The sequence below is a fragment of the Pongo pygmaeus genome, chromosome 16 (genome assembly GCF_028885625.2).
Source record: "Pongo pygmaeus isolate AG05252 chromosome 16, NHGRI_mPonPyg2-v2.0_pri, whole genome shotgun sequence".
NCBI classification, from domain to species: domain Eukaryota; kingdom Metazoa; phylum Chordata; class Mammalia; order Primates; family Hominidae; genus Pongo; species Pongo pygmaeus.
This window is the reverse complement of record NC_072389.2, coordinates 100,139,575-100,154,446: the sequence shown is the minus strand read 5'-3', so window position 1 is coordinate 100,154,446 and position 14,872 is coordinate 100,139,575. Positions and strand designations below refer to the sequence as shown.

At 37.5% G+C, this 14,872-nt stretch overlaps 1 protein-coding gene across 3 annotated transcripts in view; it reads right to left on the bottom strand.

The window, feature by feature from the left end:
• MCTP2 (multiple C2 and transmembrane domain containing 2) overlaps nt 1-14,872 on the bottom strand; it is a 257,190-nt gene that overhangs the window by 29,904 nt on the left and 212,414 nt on the right. For all 3 annotated transcript variants that reach the window (XM_054451314.2, XM_063652994.1, XM_063652995.1), the window contains exons 18-19: nt 13,731-13,853; nt 11,059-11,100 (exon numbers count right to left, since the gene is read on the bottom strand). In XM_054451314.2, the coding sequence (XP_054307289.1) occupies nt 11,059-11,100; nt 13,731-13,853 (165 nt within the window). The remainder of the gene's footprint in view (nt 1-11,058; nt 11,101-13,730; nt 13,854-14,872) is intronic.

Below are 14,872 nucleotides of genomic sequence, written 5' to 3'. Positions count from 1 at the left end.
ATATGTACAATGAAATTTTGAAATGGAAAATCATATAAATTAATGTGGAAGAAATAGTCATTTGATCTAAATGAAAAGTCATGCTCCACAGAGAGATGTATCAACATGCATTTTTAGCTGTATCCATTAAAATAATGTTTTCAGATATGATTTTCTTAGATACTTCCTCTTAAAGTAGCTGTTGAGGCTTCTTTGGCAGGTTTATGACTTAGGTTTATACATGTCAGTGACATGACCAAGTCAAGGCCCCAGGGTAGAGAAGAAATGTAAACATTTATCAACAACTGTCTTAAGAAATGTACTATCTGTACATGATTATTCATTAAATATGTAATCTTTGTGTTTTTATTTCCATATTGAAAAAGTAAAAAAGATAAGTTCACATTTACTCACTACAATGAGTAAAATAGTATATTCTAAGAGGGTTCAGACTACTTTTTATTCTGTTCGCAGGAAGGCTTAAATTATGCAAATATTTAACATACACCTACCCTATCATTTCTCATCTCCCTTACTAACCATTCTGAACAGGCAGTTTGAAAGCTTCCTGAATCTTACAGGCCCTGGCAGTGGCCACAGCTTAATGGGCCGGTAGATATCACATGCTTTCTACCACTGCCTGAAGCAAGAAGGGATTAGCTCATCTGAGAGCAGTTTGTTTTATTATGGACCATGCAAAAGCTTTTCTTTAAAGTTGGATGTTAGTCACTCAGCCCCTGAAGAGAGTCAGGAAAATAGAGATGGGTCATTCCTGGTTGTTAGAGTTAACCTGGTGTTAGTCTTTGAGAACTCTGGTCACAGTGCATGCATCTCATGGGCTACTAGTAATGACCACAGAAACAGCTGAAAGCTGAAATTGAAAGCCTAAGCAATGCATCCCACCTTGTTATAGTGGAAATATTAAATACAGTAGTTTAAAAATGAGGATAATTAGTAAATGAAAACTTTCTGGGAAAACTGGGACCTGTGGTGAACCTGAATCACTTTTTCCTAAAATTCTTTAGTAAAGAAAGGAACCAGTTATTTCCAGAGTATCTTCTAGACAGGGAGAAAAAAAAAAAAAAAACAAAAAAACGTTTTTTCACGTGTTTCCACCCCTTCCCTAAAATGCATTTTCTACTCATGTGAGACAGGGAAAATTTCCATCGCAGCTCAGGTATCTTTATGATTAGCGGTAAATGTAGTTTTTGCTCTCTGAAAGGCTTTAAAAATGGCCTTTGGATAATGTGTGTTTATCAAGGTATGGCAGCTTCTATGCTACAAGAAGATTATATTTTTGTAGCTTGGATGCTTCATTAATATCTTCCATTACCCTTTTTTGGCTATACCCTGCTTGAACGGGGGGATCAACAGATAAGACCAGGCTGTTTTATCTCATCCTGTGTTCTTAGCACCAACAACTGTTGTGGGTCCATCCTCAGTGTTGCTACAGTGCTTGTTTGATGGAGAAATAAATGGATCCAGGAAAAAAATAGTTTATCAGGTTTATAGTAGTATTAAGTGATTATTTACATCAACCCAAGAAATAAGCAAATGCTTGCGGTTTGAGAGAAGATTCTAGGCCTTATAGAAGAATGACTGAAAGGCCCAACTCAAGCTTGATGGCTTTTGTGAATCCGCTTCCTAAGGATTCCAGTCTATGCTGACTACAGTCTTTGTTCTCTCAATTTGCATTATACCTCTATCATTTTAATCATCCTAATAGCAAATGCTCTTTTCACTCTCTGTACTGCAAAATTTCTCTTTTAAAATAAGATGCTATTGATTTTATGGGTCTTTTCTCTTTATATCTAGCAATATACCAATGGACATATCACAGGATGTATTACATAGCCTTTAGTATTAGTATTTCCATGTATAGGAAACTGAAGTCCAGGGAAGTTAAATGATGTTATATACAGCAGACCATCGAGTCAGAGAACGGGGTTCAACTCTGGTCCTGACATCTACTAGCTTGGTGATCATGGCAAGTTCTTTACCCTTTCTGAATTTCAAGTTCAGTATTTGGAAAATGTAGATCATTGTCATTACTCTGATTGGAGTGTGGAGAAAATTAAATATTGTCACATATGTAAAGTACCTAGTATATTCCAGGTGCTTCATAAACACCAGTTCCTTCCCTTCAAGAAGGCAAAGCTACAAAAGAAGGAGCAACCTTTTGTCTAGTTTAAAGAATACTGGGGTTAATTTAAGTTTCAAAGAAAATGATCTTCCAGGACAAGTCTACTCATGTTGCCCCGAGTTGTATGAAAGATCATCTGCAGTTCCATCTGTATCATGCTGGCTTTATTTACACGTTTCAGATCGAACCAGGGAATGTGGCGATAACACAGTTTAGCAAACACAACATTACATCTGCTGTTGCTACCAAACTGCCTAGGAAGAGTAACAGTGATTCATTCAGAAAGACAGAACTGCTGTCACATGTGCTTCTATTTTCCCTTAACATAGAAGGCTTCCAATTTACAGAGGGAAATGTGTAATAAAAACAGTGAAGGCCACTGGTGTGATTAAATAAATGAACAAGATTATTGTGGCTAAATACATAGTTTTAGATTCCTATATTTGACAAAGAGGGGTATCACTTCTCATTGCAAATGTGAAAAAATGTGGATGCATAAGTAAAATTCACATGCTTTAGGGGTCTACTTTGTGAGCAAGCCTGCATCACCAAACAATGAAGAGATGAAAGCATGGAATTTTTCAAATTTCATAAGGTTTCCTTTTTTTTTTAAACACATAATAAAAAAGAATAGCATTCATTGTGAGAAAAATAAACTAATTTGGTAACCTAAAAATATATATCATATGAAGATGAGTACAAGCCCACCATTTTTCATTATTCATTTATAAAATGTTAAAAGGATTGAGTATTTTTGCTAACTTTTGTAAGCAGTTGAACTAAGAACAAATAATATGTCTGTGTTGTAACACAATTGTTTTTTTAAAAAAAAAAATTTAAAAATCAGAGGGCAAATCTTTCGTTTCTTAAGGCCTTGTTGGCGTTGGGTCTCCAATGAGTATAGCACTGTAGGTGCAATAAACTAGCTTCGAGCCTCTGGCAGAGAATTAACACCATCAAAATGAATTTACAACTAAGAATTAATTACATAATCAGGGTGTTACTTTAAATCTCTCCTACATGTTCTGATTTAGAAAACTTCTCATTTCTCTGTTAATTCCCTAAGCAAAACTAGAGACAAAGTCCTGAAAATTGACCATGTTAGGAAAAAATCCTTTTGACATGCTTAAAAACTGAGTAGTATTTGTTACAGGATGAACAGAATTCTCAGAAGACATTAATGCAAAAATTTTTATCTCAAAATCCTCCCAGTAATTTCAATCATCTAGACTAAAGATGCAAAAATATACCTTTAGACTTTAAATAAGAATATGTTTGGTCTGTTTCATCCCACCGAATATTAAAAGCCTATAATTTGAAAACTTGAAGAATTATAAACATTAGAAATAGATTGAGTGGCATTTAGCATGAAAAAAAGCTTAGCATCTGTCATAACAAAGAACAAGCAGCAATATTTCTGATACATGAAATTAAAAATTATTCTTTGGGAATCCCAGCAATGCACCAGGAACTGTCATTTAGAATTTCTTCCCATGAGGCATTTTGTGGGCATGCAGGGATGCAGACGCACGTGTGCACGTGCGCGCATACACACACACACACACACACACACACACACGGAGTCAACTCCACAGCTCGTGCTATTAAAATGGAGTGGGGAGATCTGTACTCTTTCTGGAGTGTACTTCTTTCTCAAGTAGTTCTTTTGCTTTGGGAAATGAATATAAAATAGTATTTGGATTTTGAATCAATATCATTTCTAAGTGGTTTTATATTGCTCTATCTGTTCATTACATAAAGCACTTACACACTGCACTGGTATTTACCAACACTTTTTTTTGTGTGTGGTGTGCAACATGAATATCATCTAGTATCAAATAATAGGGTTGAAAAAGTAAAAGGAATAAACAATCAGCTCAATAGGAAGATACTCATAAAATACAACTGAAAAATTGGCAACAGATTAGGGAAAAAAATATTTGGAATCTAGACCCTTGAAAGACTGATTTCATTAAAAGTCTCTCTGCACTAAGTGACAGAACACCAAGCCACCACAAGGTAAACAAGGCTAATGGTTTTCTATAACTGTAACTACTGTAGATAAATATACCAGGAGCGGCAGTTGCTGATTTAGCTGTGTGAATTCTTTAGTTTTCTCCCAGGTACAGTAAAGGAGTGGGTATAAGATAAAATATTTATGTGATTCAGCAATGGAACAAGTTAAAAAACTATTATTACTTTAAGATCCAGCTCAAACATCACCTTTTAGCAGTCCTGCCTCACCTAGCATTTCCCCTCTGTTTCCCAACATAGCAGCTACAACAACATTACAAACCTTGACGAAGGCAGAAGTCTTAGGGCACTGGGGTTGTTTACTATGAGCACCTTGTTTATGGTTGTAATTTTTGTATTTATAGAGGCTTTGGTACAAAGACATCAATAAATGTTGGCAAAATAATGCAGCAAAATGAACCAATAAATTAATGACAGGTTTCCTTCACAACAATGGAGAATGGTCAAAAATAAGATTTAGACCATAAGAGATGGGTTTGAGTGTTGCCGCTATCCTGGCTGAGAAATCTCAGATACGTTACTGAAGTTCTCTTAGCCTTGGTTTGTTCATTTGTAGACAAGGGAACATACTATGAAACTTAATATTTTGTTTTGAGTACTGAATGAGCTACTGCATATAAAAGCAGCCTGCAAATTAAAATATTAATATTTTCATAAATCTAATTGCTTAAATAATTCTTACTTGAAATGGCCTTGTTTTAATTTATTATTCTTGTTTTATTTAATACTTTATTCCAGTGATTACTTTTCCCTTGAAGAAAAAAGTGGTAGCCCCCCTTTCTATCAATTATCTCATAAACTCATTGGATAATTGGGTGAGTCACAGTAAAATAGATGAGGGATTTATTTATTGAGATGGAGTCTCGCTCTGTTGCCAGGCTGGAGTGCAGTGGCATGATTTCGGCTCACTGCAACCTCCGCCTCCCATTTCAAGCAATTCTCCTGCCTCAGCCTCCTGAGTAGCTGGGACTACAGGTGTGCACCACCATGCCCAGATAATTTTTCTATTTTTAGTAGAGACGGGGTTTCACCATGTTGGCCAGGATGGTCTCGATCAGATTTATTTTTAAATACAAAAGACATAGATACTATTTTCAGAAAACCAATCACTTGTGGATAATCAGGATGCAATATCCAATGTCTTCTACCTTCTCATGATGTGACAATTCTAAGCAATGGGAAATGAAATATCTAGATGCAATACAGGTTGAGTATCCTTTATCTAAAATGCTTGGGACCAGAAGTGTTCTGGATTTCAGATTGTTTTGGGATTTGGGAATGCATGCATCATGCTGGCTGATCATTCCTAATTTAAAAATCAGAAATCCAAAATGCTCCAATGATCATTTCCTTTGATAATTAGAGCTCAAAAAGTTTCAAATTTTGGGGCATTTTGGATTTCAAGTATTTAGATTAGGGATACTCAATCTATATAGACTACGAAAAAATCAGCGCCTCTGACGAAATTTGGTCAGACAATGCACATTCGCTAAGAGAAGGATAGGTAATTCATCTAATTGAGTCTGGCATATCACATCTCATAATATTTGAGAATAAAACTACAATCCTAAGAATAGAAATCGGAAAGATCTACTTGTACTAGGAATATTAGTGAGCTTGATAATAGGTAGGATGCTCTGAATAATGTTCCAGAAAGCCAGACTGATAATATTTCTGGATGACTTCTAAAGGTTATGAAGTCAAAACATTTTTAAGAATGAGAGTTTGATTTTTAAAAAGAATATTTAAGCAAGTTGATTTGCCAAAGGACTACAGGAAATTGGGAAGGCAACCCCCTCTCATCCAAAACATGCATAAACTGATAATTAAGAATTGGCTGGAATCCACTTCACTATAAAAGGCTTGAAAGATAGTATGATAAAAATGTTAGCAATTAAGTCACTTCATCACTAAAAACCATATTAAATCAAATTAAAAGGACTTAAATTAGAATTCCCATGCACTTTATTCCCCTGAAAATTAGCCATAAGCAGGTCTTTTACAATATGCCCCGTATATAAATTGTGTATCCCTGAAGGTGAGTGTGTGCACATGCAACTATTGTTAACCATTCAAAGATACTCTCTGGTTTTTTATTTTCTTAAAAATACAACACTTTATCATTGTTAAATATCACTGCTTATGTCATAATTTAAAAAATTATTTTTTAAATAATTTAAAAAATTACTAATCTAACCAATTTACTGTTTTAGACATTCTTAAGAAAGTACAAACAGGCCGGGCATGGTGGCTCATGCCTGTAATCCCAGAACTTTGGGAGGCCATGGTGGGCAGATCACATGAGGCCAGGAGTTTCAGACCAGCCTGGCCAACGTGGTAAAACGCTATCTCTAATGCAGTGTGGTGGCACATGCCTATAGTCTCAGCTACTCCAGAGGCGGAGGCACGAGAATCACTTGAACTTGGGAGGCAGAGGTTGCACTGAGCCGAAATGGCACCACTGCACTCCTGCCTGGGCAACAGCGTGAGACTCTGTCTCAAAAAACAAACAAACAAACACATACACACACAAATGAATTATAGACAAAACTACTTTCACTGTTAGATTGTAAGAAGACCTCCTCGATAAACATCAGTTTTCTCTGGTTAGGATATTATAGATCATCTCCTCTCTCTTTCTGGCACAAGGAAACACAGGGAATGAGGCACAGTGGACTTAACCACATCATCCAAAGGACTCTACAGGTTAATTCACAGTGAGAACTCCTTCTAGATACATGCCATGCGCTTCTCCCACTAAGAAGGCCCTGTCTGGGTAATTAGGAAGGGACTGACTAATCAATTTAGAGGATGGAAAATCATTTTAAACACTGAAATTAATGGTTTAAACTGTACTTAAATTTTAATGACAAACTAATTTGTGAAAATAGAATATAGATACAATATCCATTTGTATCCTTCCATTATAATATGCTCCTCAATCAATCAACAAAAATGGATTAGATGTTTCTTATTTTCTTAAAGGAAAATGTCCATATCTGTTTTTCATCTACAATTGATATAAAAGGGTCATATTGTTTTTCATAAACACTGTCAGGCAACTGTGACCTCACTGAAGATCCTAAAAGGACAGATCATTCAAGTCCTATTTCTGACAACCTAGTTATGAACAAACCAACCCACAATGCAAGCCTTAGAGCACAGTTTCTTTTTGATAGCATTAAGCAGGGCTTTTTTTCTTTTATTACATGCCCTTATGATTCCTTCTTCCTGATGTTAATAGAAAATGCTGAAATATTCTATGTAAGTGATTGTTGGGCTGGAAAAAGAAAGAAACTCTAGTGCAAGTATTTATACCTTCTGTAATGAAAACAAGATATTATTGTCTTGCATGACCTTTCCTAAGTATGGGATACAGCATTTTACACAATAGTTTCTTGGTTCATGCTTCAATTACTGACCTTTACTGTGTAGAAAATTAATGCAATTTTCATTGTAATCCATCCGTACAAATAAGGTCCACATGGAAGGATTCCACATATGGAATCTAATACAAATAGGAAATGTCAACTGATTGCTGTTGGCTGAACTTAGCTATTATCTGTTTGTTCTGGAGTCCCTAGAAAACTAGACTTGTAACAAGCAATTTCTTACATAAGCCATCAGGTATTAGAAAGCAGGATCTCCTCTCTTCAAAGTTTAGCTTGTACATTTCATCTCCTAAAAGGCAAAAACCTAGTTACCTGAAAGTTCTATGTTATCACTGTCTGAAAAAGAAAAGGCAAAATTGTGAAGTCTAATCTGGTTTCTAATACAAGTTACTACCACGAACTTTTCACAATGCTAAGGAACGAGGGGTTACAGTGATGTCATTTTACAACAATCCTTGTTCCAGACAATAAAAGAATGACAGACCCCAGACAGTGTCCTGGTCTGTGCATCAGAGACAGGCAGAACATGGCAAAGCATTCATCTCCTGAGGAAGTTGTGCCAACAGGCCCCGGCACGCTTTTATCTTCCACAGTCGTCCGTGATGGTATTTGGTGGGAAGGAGCACTGGCAATTAAAGAGTGTCACCTTCAAGATGGATGGTTTGGGTAGAAAGAAGTTTCTCTCCTCTTCTGGTTTTGAACAAAATGGCTGTGTGTTTATAATTTGTAAACAGTTCATCTCTCACTGAGTGTGTTACAGTTCCCAGAAGCATGGTCTGTCATGTCTAACACACAACAGAAGCCAGAAGGGCTCAGTGAGTAGACCTTTCTTCCAGCTCACTATGATGGGGAGTCACCCAGTGACTGTATGTCCTGGTCTATGACAAACACATCTCAGTAGTAGAAGCTGATCCACACAGAGAAGAAACCAAGTGTTGTAATACGTATGTGGATGTGCACTCAAAAAGTCTGAAAGTTGAAGATCCCTTTAGTTTGCAAATCCCTTACAGAAGGAAGAATGAAAAGAGATGGACAAGGATGGAAAAATTCGCCAGCCTTTCCTAACAATAGAAGGGTTGTGTTAAGCAGAGGAGGCATAAACAGAAGTCAAAATATCATTTTAGATTTATTCCTTTAGAAGACTTCATAGAAATATAAAATTGGGAAAGCAAAACCACCATGGTTATATCTGTCTATTAAAAAGTGCTACTAAAATACTATAATAAAAACATGTTAAGAATAAACTTCACCCGGAGGGAAGGAGGAGAACCCTAATGCCAGTGCCCTCAACGTGGGACAGGTTGGCACAACTGGTATGGGTTGGGCCATGCTGAGATGAATGCAACAGCTCCCAGGCTTATCCCTATGGATGCTGCTGTTCCAACTCTTTCTTCAGTCATCCTTGCCCAGGAAGGTTTAAAGCACAGACCAAAGGGCTGTCTCTCCAGACCTTCAGGTAGCTTTTGAAGTACATCAGTGGTAGACTAGACCTGATTTTGTTGCTTGCCAATCACTGAATACCATGTTTCCATTCATCTTCTTGTTGGATACTCTCCTTTATTAGATGGGCCAAAGACACATGGTCACCAATATTCCTAAAGGGTGGAGGACATCCTCTTCTACTGGTGGTTCATTTAAACAGCCTTGGCCAAACAGGAAGAAATCTTCCTTTCATCCAGGCCTTGGTTTATAAATATTTAGAATTTTGCCTAATGTGATGTTATGATATAATAAGAAATGTATGCTTGTTCTTTGTCCCTGGTTCCTGGCACAAAGCTCCTAAAATTCCTGGAGTTTCCTAAGTGATAACAGAGATATGAACATCTTTTGCTATAATATTTGGTTTTGTCCTCAGTTCCTAAAATAGCTCCAGAGCTAGAGAGATGAGAGGAGCATCTTTTGGCTATTCATAACAAGCCCCTTTCAACCACACCTGAATTTCTGCTAATGAGGAGACTTTTAGAAAGCCTCTGATGACGGGGGAGCTGGTGGCTAGGATAACCAACCATATGATTAGAAGGTTAGAACTTTCAGTCCTCCCAGCCCTGACCTGCAGGGAGGGAAGAGGGGGCCAGAGATTGACTTAAACACCAATGCCCAAAGATTTAGTCAATTATCCCTATGTAATGAAGCCTCCATAGAAACAAAAATACCGTATTCTGGAAGCTTCTGGGTTGGTGAACACATGCAGGTACTCTAGGGTATACCCAGAGAGGGCGTGGAGGTTCCACACCCATTCCCCCATCCATTGCCCTGTGCATTTCTTCCATTTGGCTGTTCCTGAATTGTGTCCTTTATAATAATCAGTAAATATAAGAAAATATTTCCCTAAATTTTGTGAGCCGTTCTAGAAATTTGCTGAATCCAAGAAAAGGGTTGTGGGAACCCCCACCTGATAGCTGGCCAGTCTGAAGAACAGGAGGCCTAGAATTGCAGTTATCACCTCATACAGGTTTAAAATAATTTCATTAATACTTCTGGTTTTTTTTTTTTTTTTTGGTAAAATGTCCCATTATAAACCTTATTAACTTAGCTTTCCTTTGACAATATTCAATGACTTAATCACTCAGAAACCGCTAACATCAAGACGTCAATAAGAAACTTGCATCTCTGCGACCCCTTTTCTGAAAAAGGTCATTTTCCTTTAAAAGTATTATACTTGATTTTATTATTTTGCTATTAATGATCCTCTTAACACAACAAATAAGATTTACTTTGTAATCCACCCCATTTGCTTCAAATGGGCAAAACCATCTGGTCCACTCAATTAATTTTAAGGCTCTTTGTATCATAGAGCCAGTGTCTTTGAATACATTTCTATTCCATGGGCATTTACACTGGATACTTACTCTCAAGGTTTCCCCTTTTGCCCTTTCCTCTGCACAAGCCTCCTACATGTTACCATCCCTCGCCCCAGATACCCACAGGTGAAGGGGACTGGAAGTCCATTAAGCTAGTAGCATCTCATTTGGCATTTCACTTGTTTCATTTTATTCCAGAAGGTTTGTCTGGAAGCGTAATGACAACAAAAGCAGCAGATTTGAGAGATTCTCCCAGGAGAAGGAAAAGGACAGATGTACACAGACATATAGCTGAAAACGCTGCCAGGAACAGCTGGGAAAATGACAGACGCGGAAGTGGGTGACCACCCCACAGAGTGCAGACATGAGCCTAAAGAAACAGCAATTTCACCTGATTTACTTTTGACTTCCTAGGCTACCTTTTACCTATAAAGGGGAAGGCTAATCTTGGCTTGCATCCAATGAAAGGCCTCCTATAGTTATGCTTTTTATAACATTTCAATTATTCCTTCTATTTTACCCTTCTCAACCTCATTCTTAAAAATCTTAAAAAGGGATATCCTTTTTAAAAGTTACAATAATATTACTATACTGGTAACTCTATAATACAAAAAAAAAAAAAAAAAGAAAAGAGAGAGACTCAACCTGAAGGAATGCTATCTGTTGACAACACTAGTGTTTTTTTGTGTTCTTTCCTGAACATACGCACCTTGTCATCTTCATCCTCCTCGTCATCTATGTCTGTGCTCTCCTGAAAGGAAATCCCACAACGTGTTTATAAAAACATCAACCGAAATTAACAAATGCAAATTAAACTCAGACACATTTTAAAGCTTGCCTACAGACTTTAAGCATTTATATTTTTGAAATGCATTATAACCTCTTAAAAAAGAACTCTTTTCAAATTCAGGGACACTGTGGCAGGACTCTAAACAATACGCATAATCTACATAAAACTGTTGACTATAAATAAAGCTATTAGGCCAGTGCCCTTTGAAGGCATCCAGCTTTAAAAATGCATTGCTGAGTTGTACTTTCTGTAAACAGTGTTGTTCTTATTCTGACAAATGAACCAACTGCTACGTTAAGGCTGAGAATACCATACTCCACTAGTGCTAGGCTCATTGTTATAATGACTGCTCTCTCCCTTTGGGGCCATTACTGAAACATTAGACAGTACAAAATGCATTAGTCTGAATATAATCAATCTTAAGAATAAGTTACAGGTTTCTCTGTGGCATTATTATTTTGCCCTGGGTTTAGGGTTAGAAGAGGCAGGTGAGGGAAGGAAACTCAAGGCTCAGATCTGGACTTAAGGGTGCCTGGCTTTAGCTCAGGTGTCACAGCACCAGCTGTACTGCTAGCGGGCTTGTTTAGATGAATATAAAAATCTTGGCTATTTAATGGCCAGAGTTTGATCATAGCACTGCAATGTTTAAAAACTAATATCTGTTGGTACATAATCAAATAGGGTCAGTAGTTTGGAAAGAAAGCTCAGTGTTAGACAACAGGGTCTATTTTCAGCTTGCACACTTGCATTTCTGCTTAACCTTGCAAAGGTCAGGTACGCTGTTCAGATGTCACTGTTCCAATAGTAAAAAGAATTGTCAATATCATGCTCTTAAAAGGGAGTAACCCTAAAGTACCCAGAGAATACTCTGCTACATTCCATAAAACCACTGAGCAGCCATCAAGAAATTTCTTCAGGGCTGGTATAGCCCTACCTCCTAGAATTCTCACAAGATTCAGCTAGCAGTTTGTGTGGTACTCATGGGTCCTCTGGGGAACTAACCTATTCACAACTGGCAGCAAACATGTCTCATGAAAGCCAATGGATAAACAGGAAGGTAATGAAACAGGCTATGGGAGGAAAAAAATGCTATAATTAGGAGAAGTCTTTAGCTTGGGACATGGTTCCAGTAGTTTTTGCTTTGTGACTTTAGGCAAATCACTTCGTCCCTATGCACTGTAGTTTCATAAGACATAAAATGAAAATAGTTCTTGCCTCCCTCATAGTTGTGTTATCGAACTAAATTAGGTAATTATTTTCAATGTTTTATAAATAAAGGCTTTATATGTACATAACACACTTATGTGCATATAGGTATACTAACACGCACATGTATGCCAGTATATGTACATGCTCTCACATACATGCACACATACGCACATACTATACACATATATACACAGTGGGCAATATAAAACCTGCATAAACATTGTAAAAATGTTAGTTGACAACATAGATATTAGAGATGTTTCTTTGTAAAAATTTCCATTATCTGTAACTCTGTGAAACCTAGTCCTTAAATGGATCTATTAAAGCCATTCATTTACTAGCTGGTTCTATTTTCTCACTGATATGTGTTCATGCCTATTGCATTAAATAATTAAAATCAAACAGAATAGAATTTTGAAATTGCCTGAGGTTTTTCCTCTTGCCACAATACTCGTTTTTCCCACCTTCCTTCCTAAGTGAAACCAGAAACCTCCCTTAAATCCATTATGAGGACATAAGGAAAAATAAAAACAGTCAGGATTTGATTGGCTCTTGGGAAACCAAATGTGAAGGTGATCCATCTAGAAAGGAAATTAATCAAGTCTTAGGACTTTAGATTTTTGTTTTAAAAACTTGGTTCTTGAATCTGGAATGCCTAGATTACATCATAAAAAAAAAAGCCTACAAACACAAGTTCCTGGCCACCTAGAGCAGAGCAGAAAAAGATCTTAACGGGGTGCAATGAGAGGGCCAGGGGCAGGAGAGTCAGAGTGGAAGTGAGATGAGTAGATGCGGAGAGATGTCTTTGAGAAAGGGTCTTGCTTTCTTCAACAGGACAGGAAGTTTGGGAATTTCCAGAGGAATGTGGGCACCTGCAAATAGATGGGTCGAAGCCCACCCACTCTCTGATTGCCCTGGAAGTTGACAAGCCTGTGGGAGTCTCCTGAGCCTTCAAGCCAGAGAGAACATTGAATAAGATGCCTTCATGGAAAGGCCGGAGTTAGCCCTGCAGAGCTCTCTGCATGCCCAGCAATGGCCCACAGAGCCAGCAAAGGTTTCTCGCTAGTGATTGAGGAGGTTGTTCACAGGAACTCTACAGAGAGTCAGATGAGCACACAGACATGTGCTACCAGCATGGAAATGATAACCATGAACCAGAGGCTCCCCTCATGCAGGCCAAGATTCAGGAACATAAGATGCCACAGAAAGAAGACTCCAGATTATTCATGATAGAAGACCTCCACTGCAAAATGAGTGCCTTTGCAGGGCTGCTCCTTACATCTCAAACGAAACGGACTCGGGCCATGATTTGGTGGTGCTGGTAGTTTGTTGTTAACACATTTCTCGGCATTCAAATGTCAGAACTCCGAATCCTTGCTTACCTGGCTGTCCTGGATGCTGCTGACCTTGCCTTTCACAGGTCTGATGAAATTGTAGATAAAGATCAGCAACAATGCCAAGGGGATCATATATAGCTCAAAATTCCAGACAGTGATCAAAAATACCTGATTGAAAGACAAATAAGAATACACGACTGTTTGATAAAACACTAGGGGAGCAATCAAATTCCTACTCATTGACATAAGGAGATTCAATTGGACTCTTTCTAGTCACTTTCAGAAACGTTTCCAAACAGGTACACACACTCACAATGATCAACTCATTTTTAGAACTGGTAGTAGAGAAAGAGCTGGTTAGTGATGCTCTGGAATAGACAGATACACTGGGTTTACACATGGGTTTATAAAAGCCCATAGATTTTAGTGTGCCAGAATTTACGGAAAGTAGTATGGAAATGTCCAAGCTCACAAAGACGCAGGCCACAGGCCAAATTTTGCCAAAAGGGAGGTTTATTTGGACAGGAGAGAGCCATTACTTTTTCAGTTGGCTGCCAATATTGAAAAATCCAAATATTGCAGAGAAAGACTTTGGATTTCCAAACTTTTGTTAAAATGCTTAAAATCTACCAATTTTGACACTATATGGACACAAGAAAATGATTGGCTAGCATTGTCTACATCAGAAAAGGTATTCTCTTAGCTGCCCAATTTCTGTCAACCTCTGAAATTTGTGACTCCTCACATAGAAAGGCAAGTGAGAATTTGAGACTGAGTCCAACTGCCTATGCTACAATGGTTACTAGAGACATGAATGCAGGTAGATGGTTCTACCTTGAAGAAACACACTAATTGGGATAAATAAGGTGAGAACACCTTTTAATTATAACACGAGGCAGGAGTGAAATCTTGGGTAGATTACTTCAAAATTTGAGTCTCACTTTCTTTTCAAACTCACAGGTAGTCTAGAAGACGAAATAAGGTAATTTGTGGTTATCAGCTGTCTGTAAGTGCTTGAAAAAAACCACTGCTATAACATATCAACTTAGAAAGGGCAAATTACTGCATCTTAAATATGAAATCTTCCTTTCCAAAAGCAATACTGTTTCATTGCTAAAAACTTTTTCTAACATTTAAAAATTTTCTCTTTGTGATTATCATATATTGCTTTTATTTTTTGGTGCCCA